This window comes from Alexandromys fortis, unplaced genomic scaffold (genome assembly GCF_014885135.2).
Source record: "Alexandromys fortis isolate MF-2015 unplaced genomic scaffold, M_Fortis_MF-2015_v1.1 scaffold_397, whole genome shotgun sequence".
In the NCBI taxonomy this organism is placed as follows: Eukaryota; Metazoa; Chordata; class Mammalia; order Rodentia; family Cricetidae; genus Alexandromys; species Alexandromys fortis.
This window is the reverse complement of record NW_026068336.1, coordinates 213,928-231,953: the sequence shown is the minus strand read 5'-3', so window position 1 is coordinate 231,953 and position 18,026 is coordinate 213,928. Positions and strand designations below refer to the sequence as shown.

Sequence of the window (18,026 nt, the reverse complement as noted above, 5' to 3'; positions counted from 1 at the left end):
CTGGTGCCCGCCGAGTGTCAAAACCCTGGAAATTGTCTTACAGATGGTTGAGCGCCGCCTGTGGGTGCTGGGACTAGAACCTGGGTCAGCTGAGCTTCCACTCCAGCCCTTCCACCCTTTATTTTTATACCCAGAACATCACAAATGCGTGGGAATTATCCTCTCGAGGAGTAGGCGGGGCATGACGGGAAACTCAACCAACGAGACTCAAAACGACTTCCGGCTTGCACTTCCACCCACTTGTGGGACACTGAGAGAGCCCTCGGGGCGTGACGCCGGGAAACTCCCCGGAATTCCCTCGTTCTCCAACTCTATTAGCGTTAACCTTTGGTCACCTGACTCTTCTGACCAATGAGAAGCGACCGAATCTGTACTTCCGCGCCTCTGTGCGGCCAGCGAGCCACTAAGCCCACCCCACGCGTACTCTGATTGGCTGCCCTCTCAAAGCCCGCTCGCTTATTGGCCAGGGCGGGATCCGGCTATCCAGCGGCAACCTAGAGCTGTGTCAGACAAGCCTAGCAATCCGGCAGCCATGGCGTCTTATTTTGATGAGCACGACTGCGAGCCGTTGAACCCTGATCGCGAGGCCCGCAACAATATGTTGCTGGAGCTCGCGAGGAGAGTGCGCGGGGCTTGGAGCTGGGCCCCGGGCAGCAGGTTTCTGGGCTGGGGCTTGGCGGAGAGGGCGGGTAACCTGGGAGATGGGATGAATAATATGGAAATGTTAGTCTGGGCAACGCGAGTAGACGGGAGTCATTAATTTGGGCCATTAATGAGCAGGACTCGCCAGAGGATCGTGGGAAGGACTGAGCTGGAAAGGGTGGGAGTCGCAGAGGGATACACCGGAGAAGATTGTTACGGGGGAGCGGACACGACCTGTGTCTGTGCGCGTAAATTGGATAGATTCTAGCAGTAAGCTGGCACAGAAGTCCGCTGCCGCCCCGGAATCAACTTGGCGTTACCCGGTCATTACTGAACGACTTCTTTGAGACCGCTACTTGGTGTAAAATGGGAATGAACATCGAGCTAGCGTTGTCTGGCCGTGCTGGTGTTTTTCTTGTGTTTTGAGACAGTCTCACTATGTATCCCTAACTGGCCTAGAACTTAATACCTAGAAAAGGCTGGCCTCGAACTCACAGCCTCCCAAGTGTTGTGGGAGGCTTCATCCCGCCCCCACCCCGCCTTTTTTTTTTTTTTCCTGAGCTGTTACTGTGTACTGGTCATTATTAGCTAGGACACGTGTTTTTGTCTGTGTCTAGGGGGTTAAGGGGACCAAAAATGTGTGGTTTCCTTAGTTGTGACATTACCCCCTCTTCCTCAGATCACTCTTGAATAGGACGGACTTTGAGGACTTGGGACTGGTAGACTGGGAACACCACCTGCCTCCACCAGCTGCCAAGGCCGTGGTAGAGAGCCTCCCCAGAACGGTCATCAGTAGCGCCAAGGCTGGTGAGGATACAAGGTCTTCTTTTCTGTTTAGGGCAGATAAGCCAGACCTGCCATCTCCCCCAAGCCACCGCAATCTGGCCTGTTAGTTTTCTAGGCCAAGTCTGGGTCTGAGTGGGAGGTTGGGGTGGGGCCTTAACAGTTCTCCTGATCAGCACATCCTCTTCAAGAGCTCAAGTGCCCTGTGTGCCTTTTGGAATTTGAGGAGGAGGAGACTGTCATTGAGATGCCCTGCCATCACCTCTTCCATTCCAACTGCATTCTGCCCTGGCTAAGTAAGGTACTTCATCCAGCCCTTACCCTGCCCTGATAACCAATCAGAAACTTCAGTTTTGGTTATGGACTGAGATGGGAATTAAGGAAGGGTAGGAGCAGGGGTGGAAATCAGGAGCAGGAAAATGCTGGAATACTGTCCTGATTTTTCTAGACAAATTCCTGCCCCATGTGCCGCCATGAGCTGCCCACTGATGATGATAGTTACGAAGAGCACAAGAAAGACAAGGTAGGGGCTGGTGATTTTGTGGAGGGATACAGTGGGCTTGGTCACCCGTCCCTCCACCTCAGCAGGCTTGGACAGGTCTCTTGACCACTTCATGTTGGCTCTCTTCCAAGTCAATTAATTTAGTAAGGGGCAAAGGCCTTAGCATTGCTGATGCTAGGAACCTGAAAACAGGCTCCATGACAGCTACTGTGTGGCCCTATCCATCAGGATTCAAGCCTGGCCCTGCCCAGCCTGTTGTCTTTCTTCCAGGCTCGGCGGCAGCAGCAGCGGCACCGCCTGGAGAACCTCCATGGAGCCATGTACACGTGAGGCACCATCAGGGCTGTGAGCTCGGCCTCTGTGACATCTATGCCCTTTTGCACTTTGAGTCTTCATTAAAGGTTTCTTTACCCACTCTGCAGGTGCACTGCTCACATGCCCGAGCAGGGGCTCTTCATCCTCAACTCTGCTGCTAATGAGAAAGATGGCAAAGGTCTCAAATGGTAGAAGGTGCCAGGCTGCAATTCCCTTTCTGCTGGCTCTAGACTCTGGGTGGTGGGGCCCTGGTAGCAGCCAGGGCTTGGGTCTGAGTGTTCTTGGTTAGAAGTCACACTGTGTCAGGGTCTGGCACTTTGTAGCTTTTTGAAACTGATAAACTAACTTGCACCACCCCCTTCCGGAAGAATCTAGTTAACCTTGGAACCTTTAGTTAACATTGGAATCCTGGGGGTGTTCTTTAGTTCCACAGAGAAAACTTTTAACATTGTAAAAGTTGCTCTCTGTATCCTGTCCCTGTAGTCCCCGGTATCAAGAAATCAAAGTTCAAGCCAGACTGGGCAGGGGAAAGAAATTAGACTACAAAGCCAAGCCAGGTCTTTAGCTTGTTTAGACTCATAAAGGGGTCAAGGTTTTGAGAGTGAGTTTCTATGTGGCCCTGGCTGGCTGAGCCTGGTCTACACAGAACTTAGGAGATCCTCTACCTCCTAGCTCCCTATTGCTAGGATTACTGGTATGTACCACCATGCCCAGACCCTTCTGATGTATTTAGATGGCACCTGTCACTCTTAGTTACTGGCAACCCTCAAGAATCTTTCCAGGATGAAAGGGTTTCTTCTCATCCCTACCTACTGGATCAGACCCTCCCTGATTCTCCAGAACAGACTGCAAACATGCAAATTAGAATTCTTTTAATAGATATAAAAAAGTACTAAAATACTCATGTGGTTCTGCTGTGTTATTTGCCCTAAAGGAAGTGAGGGACAGAGTGAAGAACCCAAATGCAGCTGGGTGGGCCTTCCCTTATGCTAAGGCATGCTCCTCCCATCATCCAGACTTCTGGGCCCCTGCTGCCCCAGCCCCCAATTCCTGCAACAGGAAACCCCAGTGGTCTGGCTCTGGCACTGGGAGTAGAAGGCACCTGAAGGGCTGGCAGGGCAAGTGAGGACAGGTGACCTTTAACTCAAAATACTGCTCTGGTATGTGGTAACAGGACATGGAGCAGAGCAGCTGGCGAGACCACGCTCCTCTATGGCACAGGTGGATGTTGGATGGCCACTTCTCCAAGAGTGAGGAAGCCTAGATCCCAACAATACTCTAAAAAATTGTTTTTGGTACAAAAGAAATGCAAAGAAGGTAGAGGGTGTGGGTACCGCGGAGGCTGGGCCAGCCACCCTCCAGACTCAGATCATGGCAATACTCTCAGGAGCACAGTTGAGGTGGGTAGAGGTGCTGCTGCTCCCAGAGGACTTACAGGCCCTGCCAGGGGCGGGCTGCAGAGCAGCCACCAGTGTGCCTGAGGAGACTGTCCCAAACTCATAGCTAAAGGTGCCGTAGAAAATGAGGATATCGAGGACAAACACCCATTCACACAGGGCGGCCCCATGCTGCAGCTGAAAACTCTCGTGGAAGAAGAAGACTCCACCTGGAGTAGGTAGGGTTAAGGAAAGGTTCAATGGGATGTGTGGACTTGGCAGCACTGTTCGGCCATCCCGTACATTTAAGTATGTTGAGGTAAAGGCTCAGACCTCATAAGGAGACTATAGGGCAATGGTCACTGGGCTCAAGATCCCACCCCTACCCCCGACTTGGGTGGGAGAAGGGCTGAGCTAAGGGGATGAAGTCCTGGCTACCCTGTCCCAGAAGGATACTAAGGACCAGGGTGATGAAGGCGATGACAGCTAGCACGCTTCGCAAGTGGGCCATAGCTAGGTCCAGGGTGGTGGTGGCCCCATGGTAGAAGAGAACACATTGCAGGCACACAAAGAGCAGCCCAGCAAGGAGGGCCACACCGGCTCCGATGTAGTGTAGAGACTTGGCATGGTCCACCTGGCTCAGACAGGGGCTAATCCATGAAGTAGCCCCACCTCTCTTTCCCTCCTCACCCCCTCCCTTCCTGGATCAGCCTCCAGGCGCTGCCCATGCAGGCAGCTAGACCCTATTAAGGGGAGGTTGGGAGGAGGCACCTGAAAGTTGCCGACCACCACAAGGCCCGCAGCATTGGTGCAGCCTGTGATGAGTGCTGTGGTGTTAATCCAGGAGTGCCGGTTCTGCTCCAGGAGCTGCCCATAGCGAAGGAGGCAGATCAGGGCCACTAGGGGAAGACAGTAATGCTGTGGCCAGTTCCCTGCCCTCCTCCAACCTTCCCAGCCTGCTCTCCAGCCTCTTGCTGAGAGCTACAAGGTTGTGGACAAGAAGGTAGGACTGTTTTTGTGTCCTTCCTGCTAGTGCCAGGCTTTTATCCAGGGCAGCTAAGATTAGTTAGCATCTGGCCTTCAGTGAACAGGACAGAAATTGCCCCCTCACCAGCTCTTGATCAGAGTAAACATTTCTGGTTTTTTTTGGAGATGAGGGTAGGGATGTTATAGTATCACTCACCCATAAAAGCACCCACGTTGCCAATGAGGCTGAAGAGGCAGCTCTCTGGGGGATATGTTCCAGACTTGCTGAGGGGAGGGGTGAGGACAGTAAGGCAGGAGTACCCATGGCCCTCTACACCCCTCCTACATCCCCTGAGGGGGCTTTATCTGTACTTGGTCCTTCAGCAGGAGAGCCTCTGATTTAAATAGAGCTCAAGTGTAAGAGAGATAAAGAGGTGTCCCAGGTGCCTGGCAGATCTGAGACTCCTTGCTGAGGCCTGCAGCTGGTCTAAATCTCCTTGAGCTTGTTTTGGGCACTCAGTAGTGCTGACCTTAAATCCGGGTACTTTCATTGGCTAGCTGTATGACCTGAATGCGTATCTCCAAGCCTCTGTTTCCACATCAAAAGTGAAAAGAGATCCTAACCTGAAGATGGATGGAAAGGCACTACTGGCATATACAACTCAGCAGAATGCCCAGTCCTAGAAATAGCAAGTAGTGCATTTATTCCTTTGAAACAGGGTCTTACATTGCTCAGGCTGGCCAAAAACTAGCTGGGATGACCTTGAATTTCTGACCCTCTTGCCTTACTCTCCAGAGTGCTGGGATTGTGGGCCTGGGCTACCACATCTAGTTTTATGTGGTGCTGGGTTTTGTGAATGCCAGGCAGGCATTCTGCCAACTGAGCTACATACTCACGCCCAGGCTCCCTTGTCTCTGTTCTTCCCTGAGACAGGGTCTCACACAGCACAGGCAGGTCTGGAATTCATCTTCCTACTTCCCAAGTGCTAGGAGTATAGCCCTTTGCCACTAGCCTTGGTAATATTACTTGGCTAAGTGTGTTTCATCTTGAGATCCAGAGACAGTCCTTTGCTTGAGGGGGTTTCTGAAGTGCAGAGGGACCTAGAGTCTGCCCAGTTTCCAGGACCTACCTGATGAGAGGAACGTCATCAAGGGTGCAGCAGGTCTTAGGGCCCCCTTGTTCAGTGGGGTCAGGAGAGCAGGACTCGTTGTAGGACCTGGCAGGTAGGACACAGGATAGACTGGGAAGGGGTATCTCAAAACCTTGGAAATCTTTCTGACCTCCCCAGGGCCTTCCTGGAGCATAAGTAAAGAGGATGAAGGGATGATGGGAAGTGGGTGGGCGGGCAGGATGTCATGCCTGGAGACCAATGTCAGGGAACAGCAGTGATGTCTATGGTCTCCATGTGGCTTGTGGGCTCAAAGAGGGACAGAGATGAAGGGAACTTGAGAGTGAGGCCATCTGCTGAATGTTCCATACCAGTTTTCCACTGGGCACACGTGGCGGTTCATCACGGCCATGGCATACCTGTGGAAGCAGAGCTTCCTGTCATCTGTCCCCATGGTTCTTCAGGCCCAGCCACCCCCTACTGGCTCTTTGACTTTTGGCCTAATTCAGCCTCACTGTCCCTTGGTGTCATTTGGTGGAGTGAGGAGGTAGGTACTGATGCTATAGCAGACCCTGCAGAATTGCCTCCAACCAAAGACCCTCTGGAGGTGTCCTGCCTAGTATATGTCGGAGCTGTCTTGCTGGACTGCAGTTGTGCCAGCTTGTCTCACGAGGCTGTGTGCCCAGGAATCAGGCCAGGCTTTGGAGACAGAGTGACCCTGGGTACCCACCATTCTGGAGCCTACAAACAGGTCAACAGATTTTTTTATGTGCCATCAAGGTCCTGTTAGAGCCCCCACCCTCGACCCACACTTCTCTTACTTACACTGTCCATATGCCCGTGATGGAGAATGCTGACAGGCTGACAGGAAGGAGGATCCAGGCGGTCATGAGGGAGTGGAGCCAGGGTGGTGGTGGTTTGGGGGTAAGGACAACAGGTAGGTGGGGAAGAGGGGGCAGGCCCAGCTACCTTGAGATATTTCAGCCACAATCATCAGCTGCCCTGGCCTGGTGGGGGAGAGAGATCAAGGTCCAGGGTCTGGTGACTGGCCAGGGCGGGGGGAGGGGAAGGGTGGGCAACACTTCACCCAGAGCTCTCCCTGGGCTTTCGAGCGTCCAGATTTTGGGCTGAGCCCCAGCCGGAACGTGGCACCCTCTGGCTATCCATCTGGGGCCTCCGCGAGATTTACTCAAATGCCACCGGCGCGCTGAGACCCTCGGGCAAGGCTGTAACATCTGGAAAGAGAGCCACGCTCCCCGACCTGAGGGACACCGGCTCGGTGGAGGCTGGAGCTAGGACAATCATGGGGATCATGCCAGGGAAAGCCTGGAAGGGTTCGCCCGGCCGAGAAAGCGGCTGCGAGGCGTTGGCGTGCGGGCAAACCACCTGACCACCGCGCCCCGGCAAAGGGGCGGGTTCTCGAGGGAAACCCGACCGGGTCTCGCTCGGGTAGGCACAGGGACCCCAGCTTGGGTAGGAGTCCGCAGTCTGCGACAACTCCCCTCCCTCCAGAGCCCGGCTCCCCAAGGCGAACCCTTAGTGGCCGAGAGAGAAAAGAAGTCCAGTACGCACCTCCCCGGAGCGCCCCGCCGCCGCCGCTCCCTGCTCGGCCCCCTCGTGGCTGCGTCTCCAGCTGCGGCCCTCGGAGCAGCCCTGAAAGGTTTAAAGGGCCGAGCGGCCCCGCCCCTGGCGGCCCCAGGCCCGCCGCGCCGCCCGCCGGGACGTGGAGTCCGCGTAGCCCCGGCCCCGGTGCCGGCGCCCCGCCCGAGACTACAACTCCCGAGCCCCCGCGGCAATGTCACGGGGGAAACGTGGGCGGTACCCTAAGTCCAGGGGACCTGGGCGCCGGGGGCGATGGCCCGGACACCTCTGACACCGAGATCTAGAGGGCAGTTGTGTTTGTCATTCCTGCGGTGGGAGTGCGGGCTGGCCGGCCCTGCAGCTCCGCCCGTGACTGTAGCCTGTGGCTGTCATCGTACACGTGGCTGAAAGAGCCTTCCTCCACTGCCTCGGCCGACTGTCAAGGCTTTGGGGAGGCTCTCCCCTAACTCAATGCGGAGCCCCAAGCCTGCCACAATCTTGACAGGCATGAGGCAGGTGGATGAGAAGGCAAGTACCAAACCTGGTCCTGGCTTAGGAAACCCAAAGCACGTTGGATTTGGTTTTGCCCACCCCACCCGCTTCCCTCCGACCCGCCCCATTAGCAAACTTTGGAAGAGGGCTGCTTTTATTTTTATTCTGGGGGCATACAAGAACACAGAGTACTGGCCAGAAGTCACTGTGTTCAAGATGTTTCCCGACTAACGACTCAACACTTAAATAAGGTTTAGGGTACTAAGTAGGATATCCATTTTAAATACATACAGGTGCCTGTGTAGGGCCAGTAAAGATGAACACACCCAGGTGCTCTTTGCTAGAGGGAAAGGTGAGGGACTAAATGGAATCTGGGAAGAGATAATAGGGAATAAATTACCCATTAGTCTCCCTTCAATTGATGGGCTGAGAGTGTACCCGGAACATTCTCTCCATGAAGGAAAGGGCAGGCTATGTCCTGTGGTGTGATAGGTGTGCCTGGCTCTGCCTATGAGGCAGCCGAGCAGTGGGGTCCCCGTGAGACCACTCTTAGGAGAGTCATTATCCCAAGGGAGCACAATCTCAGGCTTGTAGAGGCTGGTGAAACCAAGGTTAGCTTCACAAAGTCCCTTGTGCTGAAGCAAATAGAGCAGAACAAGCTGTGGATTGGGGCTTCAAGAGGAGAAAGCTTGCTGGGAGACAAATGGAGGACAGAAATGGTATAGGAAACCACTGATGGCCATTTCCCCCTTACCACCAGGACTTATTAGGAAAAGCAAGATCGAGAAACATGACTGCAATCATTACTGGACAAGACGAGCTTGGCTGAATGGACAGGGGTGGTGGAGGTGGGTATAAAATCCAGCCCAGTTTCTGACTGTAGGGACAAAGGTTCAGCTCTCAGTAACACAGAAGTATCTTCCTGTCCCACTGCATTCCGACCTAGCCAGGTACCTTCTTTCTTATATGTTCAAACAGGACTATGACCTATCGCTGAAAGCTGCTCCCCCTCCCCCCACATCGTGTACTATTATGTAATCCAGACTGGTCTCAGACTAATGATCCTTCTGGCTTTGGCCTCGAGTGCTAGGATTACAGGCATGTAGCACCACACCTGGTTAGCTTTTTTTCCCTTCCCCTCAAGATAGGGACTGTGTAGTTCTGCTGCTGGAACTCCTTGTATCTGGCTGGTGACCTTTTATTTTTAAAATTATATGTGATTTTTATTCCTTTCTATGTATGGTGTTTTGCCTGCAAGTCTGTGCACCACATCCTTGTAATGGATCCTCTGGGACTAGAGTTACGGTTGTGTGCTGGGAATTGAGCCTTTGTCCTCTGGAAGATTATCAAGTGCTTTTAACCGCTGAGCCATTTCTCTAGCCCCCAAATTATAATCTTTCAAATTATAATCTTTCAACTCAAGAGATCTGCCTATCTGACTCTTCGCCCAGGGATTAAAGGTATGCTCCACCCAGCTCAATTGAGCCTTTAACTTTTGACTATCATCCTGCCTGTCCTACTACTGTGCGACAGGACTCCATGGCCTTGACATTTATTTAGCTCTGCGATTCCTAAAGCTCACCGCATCCTACTGAGCTGGGTTTGTCTCTCTATCCCATCTCCACAAGCACGGTGTTGAGGTCACCTGCACTCTGGAGCTTTGCCACTGGAGGCACTTTGAGGTTTACTAGGTCAACCCGAACAATCCCTAAAACTCTTAAGATACAGGTCCTGATGAGGACCAGCTTGTTTATGGACAACAGTAGGACTAGATGGCTTTAAGAGTTTCAGCTTTGATGCTATGTGAGTCTAGCTGTTATACTCTGACCACAGCAGCTCTTAAAATAGTGAGTCCAGCAAGAGATGAGATTTTCAGTGCTGATTCGGTAGTGGAACAACTTTAGGGCAGGCATTTAACCTCCTGCCCCAAGTACACAAGTGATTTCACAACTCTTGGCAAAAACAGTGCTGTAAAAATAGTTTATTCGGTTAAAAAAGTACTTTCCACGATTTTGAAACAATTTTCATAATTCATTTTATTTATACAGAAACACCGGAAATGAGAATGTATGGCTTTTCTCTTTAGCACCACACAGCCGGTACACTCCCATGTGGTTTTGCTTTGTTTTCTGCTGTATAGTTTAGGCTGCTCTCTAATGGACAGTGCTCCTCCTGTCTGAGTTTCTTCAACTGTTCACCACCACTCCCAGCCTCTTGTTTGGTTGGCTCTGGGAAGAGGAGCCCTTTACTAGAAAGTTCTCACTTGTAGTTTCACTCCAGCTCCTATGGAAATCTGGGCTGGATGCCTAGGGCTCCCAGGGATAGGATAGGAATATAACTGAGTTAAGGTTTCAAATAACTGTCAACATTCCACAAGATTCCCAAAAAGCTCAGAGGTAGGAAAGTCATCTGTCCTTCACACAAAGGTCTCATTTAAGTTTGAGTTGTCTGGGAAGTACCACCCTGCCATTCAGACCTTGTCAAACACACAGCAGGTTGGCATACTTACCCCAAAGGGGTTTGAGCTATCTGGGTTGATCTAGTTGGTAGTACACCCCAGATGACCAAAGAGATGGGATGTTCTTCCACATTGACTAGACCACCACTGGCTGGACTGTAGCGGACCATACAGTACTCACATCATATACATTTTCTATCTTTTCCCTTCCTGCACTATACTCTTCAGAGACTTTCATGCTTGCCAGTAGGCTGCAACTCCAGCTTTATCATTTCTACTTGCATAGCCTAAGGCCCCTTGCAAAACCAGCTCTCTCACGAATGACATAAACTCTGACTCAGGAATTAAAAAACTGTGAAATATGGGCTTAATTCTAGTTAAGAATTGAGGGGAATAAACATTCCAGAGAGTAGGAATGAGACTTTTTGTTTGATACAAGGTCTGTAGTTCAAGCTAGCCTCAAACTCAAGGCTTTTTTTGGGGGGGCGTTTAACATGGGGAGTTGAAACAGGGTTTCTCTACATAGTCCGGCCTGTCATGGAACTTGCTTTGTAGACCAGGCTGGCCTCAAACGCAGAGACCTTTCTGTCTCTGCCTCCCAAGTGCTGGGATTAACGGTATATGCCACCATGCCTGGTTATATGGCAATCCTTTCACCTCAGCCTCAAATGCTGGAATTACAGGCATGTGCTCTCCTACCTGACCCAGCCTCCCTTGCCCCCCCCCCCCCCCCCCCCCCCCCCCCCCCCCCCCCCCCCCCCCCCCCCCCCCCCCCCCCCCCCATTTCCCCCCCCCCCCCAAAAAAAAAAAAAAAAAAAAAAAAGACAGCCAAGACCTTATCTACTCAAATGAGTGCTGACCCTGAAGCAGTTGCTGTTAAGTTCTGCCTATAGCACACTGCTTCTACTGTGCCACAGCATGGCACAGTTCTGGGAGCTCACTATGGCTGTGAGACATCTAGAAGCAGGTCTGCCAAATGAACTGAACAGTACTACCATGGACCCCAGAGGAGACAGAGTGACGTAGCCAAGCTGTGAGGCTGAAGACGCAGCCCCCGGCACTTCAGGGGTGTTGGAGAAACAGCAGCAGCTCCGACAGGCTGGCTCAGAATGACGGCTTTCTGTTGAGTACATGTCTACAGCTTTAGGACAAATAAGCTAAGAATCAAGAAGGCTTTCTTGGCTAGAAAATCTTTCATACACCTGATAAGCAAAATGCATCCGGGAAAAAGGCTGAGAGGAGTTTCTATCAGTCACCCTTCTGAGGTCTTTGTGAGGCTCATATAAACACATAAAAGGACTACACTGAATGCTGTGTTCTCTTTCTTCCTTTTCCAAGAAATGGGAATAGAGGCAAATTTTTAGGTGCTGGGTCCTCAGATTCCTCTTCAGGTCTTTTTTTCTAAGTTCAATAACTGAACCAGGAAATAGGAAAGAAAGCTCTAAGAACGCAACCCCCCTCCTCCCCCAAAGCAGCCAGAGTTCCAGTGAATCCTGTGTTTCAAGTCAGAAAATGGACTGATTAACTGGAGACTAAAATGACCTGCTGAATGAAGAGCGTGGAGTTTGGCAGAACCTCCTTCACCCTGGAGGTTCTGGATGGAATTTAACCATGCAGGTCCAAAGGCACTGACAGCACATGTGTTCAAGTGCAGGGGAAAGGCGCTTTCCTTTGACAGCAGAACTGGGCTTAGGACCAACATGCTTAAGGCACTTAACCCTGGGATCAGCTCTCGGGGTCTAGAGCATTTAGGTCCCCAGTCACACCCACAACCAGGCCCCAGAATTCCTCTGCATGGCAAGCTGTGACTTACTGTTTTAATGGCATCAAGATGCCCAACCCCATTACATCTGTTTTCATCAGAGTGGGATAAAACCCAGCAGCCCCTAAGTATCCTTAAAGACTACTGAGCTGATCGCTAGAATGAGGGTCTTGAGAGCCTCATGTAGAAACCCCCGGGACAGAAGGTCTGGTTGTAGGCAGTCTCGGTGCTCACAGGCTCTCTTACAACTCACATTTCAAGCTGCTCGTTAGGCTCATTTCCTGGAAATCCTAGGTGCCTCTGAATTCCTGTGCACAGGATGTGTTGTGGACTTCAGACCTTAGCCTAATCTTGTGTTGGAAAACATGTCCCCTGTTGGAAAACTGCTATGTCTGGAGATCTTTACCCAGAGGACCTAAGTTACATTTTTTTTTTCTTGAAACAACCTAGGTTGGCCTTTAACTTGCAGCAATCTTCCTACTTTGGCCCCCTGCATACTGGGGTTACAAGTGTGCATAACCACGCTCAGACATAATCTGGGGAGGTAGGAAAGCATCGGGTGAAGAAGTGTTCATATCACTTCATCTACTATGTTCTTAGGACTCTCTTTTTGCAACTACAGGCCACCTCCCCCAAAGGCAATTATAGCTATTGTCAACTTTCCCAACTTCAGTAATTCAAGACTGTTAAGCCATAATTGGAGAGTTATTTTCAAATTTGTTTTGATAATTCCCCTCTAGTCTGAGCAGATGGTATATTCTGTTTATAGCTGGGCTAGTGAATTTGGTAGACCTAGCCATTTGAGACAGGGTCTCTCTTCAGAGCCCTGTCTGTCCCTCTGTTCTAGGCTAGTCTCGAACTCACAGGGAGCTGCCTGCTTCTACCTCCTGAGTGCTGGGATTAAAGGTGTGCGTCACCACTCCCAGCAGGCAGGTTTTTCAACAGATAACTGAAGCTTAGCTCAGCATCTTCTTCCTAGGTCTCCTACACAGACATCTACACAGTCAAAAGCAGTGGGGCATATGAGCAGCTTGGGAAAGTCATGGAAGGGGAAGGAGATATGTTTCCAAATAGGCCTCAAAAACAAAGTTCTCCTGTTTTATTGGCATCAAAATTACTTGGAGAACTTGGTAGGAAAGCCGGCTCCCAGAATCCCCACTTCCAAATTCCTGAGTGGTCGAGAAACAGTCATGTTGGGAGGGTGGAGGAAATGGATTCTACCCATGGCAAAAGATAGGAGAAAGGAAAACTGACAACTGGTCTAGGGGAAGCTGGGTGGACGAAAGCAGAACATCAAAGAACCACAAAATATCAAATATGGCTCAGGAAAGGGCCTGGCAAATAACCTCATCAAGATAGCAGCACATGGGCAAAAGTTTCATAAGCCCTGGTTCTCCCTGACTCTCTGCTCCCAAAACACCAAGTTAGCCATAACTGTCCATAAAATTCCAGAATGTTAGGTCAGACAAATGGGCCAATATACAAGAAACAATGGCTGTTGGGAGGTAGGCCAGATGTGGTCCTGCAACCCCCTTGTGGTTAGAGCAGCTTGGAGAGGGAGGACAAGGATCCCTGAAGATCATATAGACTGGTCCTGGTACCCTCAAACTAGAGGTGAGCTCCCTGGGCAAAATTCTGCCAAGTGCAGTGAGTCCTGCCTGAATGCCTTCAAGCTGGTCAGTGTTGGCTCTGGCGCTTTGCAAGCTCTTCCTGGATGCGCAGTCTGAGGGCCTCTCGCATGGCTGGGTCCAGAGGTGAATGTGCTGACACTTCCTCAGTCACCCTTCTGGGGTCATCATCCTACACAGAGGAAGAGTCAGGAAGCTCAGAGCCGGTCTCTTTCAGGAAAGTGACCTGCCCTGTTCCTAGACAGCATTCTCATTTCTCAGGAGTCCCCTGTAACAGTGATTCACAACTGAGAGTCACAAGCTCTTGCTGTCCCCCCAACTAAGAATTGCTGTGTGCTGAGAAAGTTGTACGTGCTGCCACTGCCCAGCAGTCCCATGGGGAAGACATGTTTTCCCACTGGCCGTGACATAAACATCGGCTCAGGGACTAGCAGTAGCTTCCATCATGGCCCATGACCTTCAAGCTGCAGCTGTTTCCAGAAGGCGTACCTGATACACAATAACTGATGTGACCTCTCCACTGTCTGCCTCATATTCTAAGCAGAAGAGCTGGCGGCCAGGAGGCTCCAGCTCAGAGCTTCCAGTACTGCTGCTTTCCCCCGACTCTTCACAGTCTGGGTTGACTAGGTGGGCAGAGCCATCTGTAAGGGCAAACCAGAATGAGAGGGAAAAGGGGGATGCTGCTAAATCCCCTACCCACAGAAATGATCAGAAAAAGGGCACCAAGAAAGGCTCCAGGCTTCCAATAGACTCTGGGTATGCATGTTTGTGAACACAGTGTGTGCGTTTGGGGAGCTGTCAATCAGGATTTTAACTTTTCTTTCTCTACTCTAGAATAGTTCTGTTAGAAAGTAGGTACTCTTGCACATGTCTCCAGCACGTATCACTGGAAGCTGCTGGAAGGATGGGCAGAATTCTGCCTGGGTTTCAAATCCAAGCTCTGTTTACTAGCTCTGACATGCTGGACAACTTAACATTTCACCTCTTTAGACAGTGAAACAGAAATAATAGTTCTCAGCTTATGGTGTCCTATGGACTCAACGAGTTAATGCACTCAGGATCTAAACCCTCTGTAAATAACAGCACACCAACTTGGTGTCATATGTTAGTTAATGTGAGTGTATGGTCACAGGAAAACCGGGAAAAGGCCATTTGCTTGGTTCATTTCATTTTATGTACTGGCCGTTTATGTTTTTAACTCTCAGCCAGGCTTTCTCTCTTCTAGGTGGTAGGAATATTAAAATACAGCATGGCAGACAACACCGGTGGACAGTGATTTCTGGTCGGGTCCCATGTACCTTCAGTGTTGCTTAACTGGGGTCACGAGCCCTGGAGCGGAGATCTGAGGGCGCTGAGGCAGTGGCTTCTGCGAGGGCTGTGACAAGGGGGACGTGGGCCCTGACACAGAGAAAAGGGGCTCGCCCAGGGGGTGGGGCCTGCCCAGGGGGCGGGGCCTCGGGCTGACTGCTGCTTACCTCGGTGACGCGGCAGGTACACCTGCAGGTCTGGCTTGCGGGGCCGCGTGGGCGCGGGTGTGTGGCGCCTCCTCGCCTTCTCTTTGGCCTGCTTCACCTTCTTGTCGTAGTCGTCCCTGCGGGGAGCCGAGCGGGAGTCAGGCTCTGTCACCCGGCAGAACCGGGCCGGGCCGGGCCTGGGGCGGGGCGGTACCGAGCGATCTGGTTCCGGCGGATGTGATGTACGAAGCCGTGGCTCATGTCCAGACGCCCCCCGGGCTTGCAGCACAGTCCCGGACCTGGATCCCGTGCCGCCTCCATCCGGATCCTGGGCGCAGAGCCGCAGCAACCGTCAAAAACGGCCGCGGAACTCAAGTCGCCAGCTGCGGAGCTCGACTTCCGGCTGCGGACTACGACTTCCGGCTCCGTTGCACTTCTTCCGGTTGCGTAGGCGCCAGTGTTTTCGGAGTTTAGGAACCTGGTCTAGTGGAGCATCGTCAGGGCGGGAGTTTCGCTTTCTTTGTAATATCACCAATCCGAAAGAAGAATTTTATAGCTGATGTACCAGGAAATTATAAAAAATGCGAGTCGCCCACGAACATTGAAAACTATCGCTAGAGATATTTTTCTTTTCTATCCTTTTAAGATTAGTCTTTAGTGTATAGTACAGTGAGCTTCATAATGAGATCAAATGTATGTGTATATGTGTATGTGTATCTGTATCTGCTTTGTTCGTATAAGGGCAGATTCTGCTCATGAGAAAGTGATATCTTGTCATTCCCATCACCTTTGCTCCTTTTCTCCCTTTAGATCTCAACCTTGCCTCTTCTAGTTCTCTCTCTCTCTCTCTCTCTCTCTCTCTCTCTCTCACACACACACACACACACACACACACACCATTAAATCTAGGCTCTGCCTGTGGGAAAACAAGCAGTATTTGCGATTAATCTTTCCAAATCTTACTGAATGCGCTTAACACGATTTCTAGATTCACTATTTCTCTGCAAATGACTATTTCATTCTTTGTGGCAAAGAAAAAAATGTTATATATGCCACTTGGTTGACTCTGAGCCAACTGTGCCTAAGTTTCTTTCTTTCTTTCTTTTTTTTTTTTTTGGTTTTTCGAGACAGGGTTTCTCTGTGGCTTTGGAGCCTGTCCTGGAACTAGCTCTGTAGACCAGGCTGGTCTTGAACTCACAGAGATCCGCCTGTCTCTGCCTCCCGAGTGCTGGGATTAAAGGCGTGCGCCACCATCGCCCTGCCTAAGTTTCTTTTCTTTTGTGTGTTTGAGTGTGCGGTGTAGGCCAGAGGAGAATACCAGGTTTTCTGTTTTGTATTCTCTCACTGAACCTGTAGTTAATCTGGCAGCCATCTAGCCCCAGTGGTCCTGTTTCTCAGGTAGCTAAGTCCTCCCCCCCCCCATACTCAGCCCCTATTCCAGCAACATTGGGGTTGCACTGTCCCAGCCCAGATCACTTGCTTAACTGTCTTCATGGGAGGAAGCAAGGCTTTTGAGGGTCTAATATGTGCAGCTGTCTCTTCTTTCCTTCTTCTATACAGCTCAGGATAGTCTCGAACTAACTCTGTAGCCCAGACTGGCTTTAAACTTTGGGAATCTTTCTGCCTCAGCCCGAATGGATATATTTTTAAGTCCTTGTTTTAAATGCAAAAAGCAGGTACTCATTAGAACAGTGACAAACTCTTGTACAACTGTGTGATGGAATATTGCAATGCAAAGTAAGGAACAACAGTCTATACAGTTGTGAAAGAGGCCAGGTCAGAGAGAGTTAACACTGTATAGCACTTGAGTATGAAATTCTAGGCAATGTGGTCACCCAGTGGTTTGGGTAAGGATTCCACAGGGGCACAAGGGCATTTCAGGAGTGAGACAAGTTTCCTCTCTGGATTATGGCAATGGATTCACAAATGTTCACACATCACAATTTATTAAATTACACTGATGAAACATGCAGCACTCTGTCAATTCTACTTCAATGGAACTGTTCCAATAGGTTAGGGACTAAGGCATGGCTCAGTGGTCAAACTGAATTTGGAGTTTATTAACTAAACAATAAATGAGCCCTGGCAGAGTATTTGCAATTTCCTTATTCAAGAGCCCTCTAAATATGGTACTAATTGAAGTTCCCAGGTACAAGTCTGAATGAAAGGTAATTTGGGAATACTGACTCCTTTTCCTGTATAGGACATCAGTCCCGGATCAGGGGACATCTCTGGATTGTCGTTTCGAGACACAAATTGTCCTGAAGATATCTAGGGTCGAATGCCAGCTTCCTTTCTTCTACAATCACCGTAGCCCGTGAAAGGTTCCTATCTCTTTTAAGCTGTGACGAGCAGCTGAGAAGCAGCCGGTTCATAACTGTCTCAACAGGGCGGGTAGAGCCTGTAAGAGTCCAGCCGCGTGTGTTGTCCCTCTCAGCGACTCGTAGCGAGCTGTGCTTCTGAGGCCAGTTCGGCTCCTGATTGGCCGCGTGTCCCCAGCGTGCGCGGCTCCGGCGCGGAAGCTCCTAGCGGCCGGCGGCGATGTCTAGCCGGTCTAAACGGCAGTCTCATGGTTCCACCCGTGGGAAGCGCGAATCCGAGTCGCGGGGTAGCTCGGGTCGCATCAAGAAGGAGCGAGACCGCGAGCGGGAGCCCGAGGCGGCGAACTCCCGGGCCAGCCCGGTCCGCGTGAAGCGGGAAGCCGAGTCGACTGCGCGGGAGGTTCCGGCGTCCGCGCCCCCGGCGGTGAGGGTGAAGCGGGAGCGCGAGGCCGACGAGGACTCGGAGCCCGAGCGGGAGGTGCGAGGTGCGCGGGGCCGGGCAGGGCGCGCCCTCCACGCTCGCCTGTTTTCTTCTTTTCTCCTTTTTCTTTTTTTGAGACAGGGTCTCAGAAACTTGCTGTTGTAGCCAGGGATGATCTGGCTCAGAAGAGGTTCTGAGCTCTGAGATGCCAATTTT

The 18,026-nt window shown here is 51.2% G+C and overlaps 4 protein-coding genes across 6 annotated transcripts in view; 2 read left to right on the top strand and 2 right to left on the bottom strand.

Annotated features, from left to right (window-relative positions):
* Nucleotides 1-489: 489 nt before the first annotated feature.
* Rnf181 (ring finger protein 181) lies at nucleotides 490-3,142 on the top strand. Its single transcript, XM_050132857.1, has 5 exons — nucleotides 490-657; nucleotides 1,322-1,449; nucleotides 1,617-1,726; nucleotides 1,874-1,948; nucleotides 2,198-3,142. Exons 1-5 carry the CDS (start codon nucleotides 533-535, stop codon nucleotides 2,255-2,257), a joined length of 498 nt encoding a protein of 165 aa, XP_049988814.1. The 5' UTR covers nucleotides 490-532; the 3' UTR covers nucleotides 2,258-3,142.
* Tmem150a (transmembrane protein 150A) lies at nucleotides 3,098-7,550 on the bottom strand. Of its 2 annotated transcripts, none has more exons than XM_050132856.1 (8): nucleotides 7,266-7,550; nucleotides 6,519-6,985; nucleotides 6,065-6,112; nucleotides 5,715-5,801; nucleotides 4,802-4,869; nucleotides 4,390-4,517; nucleotides 4,075-4,252; nucleotides 3,098-3,848 (listed from the first exon to the last, which is right to left on the bottom strand). In XM_050132856.1, exons 2-8 carry the CDS (start codon nucleotides 6,581-6,583, stop codon nucleotides 3,607-3,609), a joined length of 816 nt encoding a protein of 271 aa, XP_049988813.1. In that variant the 5' UTR covers nucleotides 6,584-6,985; nucleotides 7,266-7,550; the 3' UTR covers nucleotides 3,098-3,606. The 2 variants fall into 2 exon arrangements, with proteins under 2 accessions (XP_049988813.1, XP_049988812.1); XM_050132855.1 differs by having other exon boundaries at nucleotides 6,519-6,700; nucleotides 7,266-7,549.
* Nucleotides 7,551-11,005: 3,455 nt separating this feature from the next.
* CUNH2orf68 (chromosome unknown C2orf68 homolog) lies at nucleotides 11,006-16,130 on the bottom strand. The gene is made up of 4 exons (XM_050132854.1): nucleotides 15,283-16,130; nucleotides 15,090-15,205; nucleotides 14,104-14,255; nucleotides 11,006-13,786 (listed from the first exon to the last, which is right to left on the bottom strand). The coding sequence occupies exons 1-4, from the start codon at nucleotides 15,387-15,389 to the stop codon at nucleotides 13,664-13,666; spliced, it is 498 nt and encodes a 165-aa protein (XP_049988811.1). The 5' UTR covers nucleotides 15,390-16,130; the 3' UTR covers nucleotides 11,006-13,663.
* Nucleotides 16,131-16,289: 159 nt separating this feature from the next.
* Nucleotides 16,290-18,026, top strand: part of Usp39 (ubiquitin specific peptidase 39) — a 35,070-nt gene continuing 33,333 nt past the window's right edge. Inside the window, exon 1 of one of the 2 annotated variants that reach the window (XM_050132868.1) lies at nucleotides 16,290-17,874. In XM_050132868.1, the coding sequence (XP_049988825.1) occupies nucleotides 17,610-17,874 (265 nt within the window). In that variant the 5' untranslated portion in view covers nucleotides 16,290-17,609. The remainder of the gene's footprint in view (nucleotides 17,875-18,026) is intronic. The other variant, XM_050132867.1, reaches the window with a different exon arrangement.

Coding starts and splice junctions, on each gene's coding strand:
- CUNH2orf68 (XM_050132854.1), bottom strand. CDS start 15,389: ATGGAGGCGGCACGGGATCCAGGTCCGGGACTGTGCTGCAAGCCCGGG. Junction 14,256..15,089: donor GTACCTGCCGCGTCACCGAG/GTAAGCAGCAGT, acceptor TTGCCCTTACAG/ATGGCTCTGCCCACCTAGTC. Junction 13,787..14,103: donor CATCAGTTATTGTGTATCAG/GTACGCCTTCTG, acceptor TCCTCTGTGTAG/GATGATGACCCCAGAAGGGT.
- Tmem150a (XM_050132856.1), bottom strand. CDS start 6,583: ATGACCGCCTGGATCCTCCTTCCTGTCAGCCTGTCAGCATTCTCCATC. Junction 6,113..6,518: donor ATCACGGGCATATGGACAGT/GTAAGTAAGAGA, acceptor CTGCTTCCACAG/GTATGCCATGGCCGTGATGA. Junction 4,518..4,801: donor CAACGTGGGTGCTTTTATGG/GTGAGTGATACT, acceptor GTCTTCCCCTAG/TGGCCCTGATCTGCCTCCTT.
- Rnf181 (XM_050132857.1), top strand. CDS start 533: ATGGCGTCTTATTTTGATGAGCACGACTGCGAGCCGTTGAACCCTGAT. Junction 1,450..1,616: donor CATCAGTAGCGCCAAGGCTG/GTGAGGATACAA, acceptor ATCCTCTTCAAG/AGCTCAAGTGCCCTGTGTGC. Junction 1,949..2,197: donor AAGAGCACAAGAAAGACAAG/GTAGGGGCTGGT, acceptor TCTTTCTTCCAG/GCTCGGCGGCAGCAGCAGCG.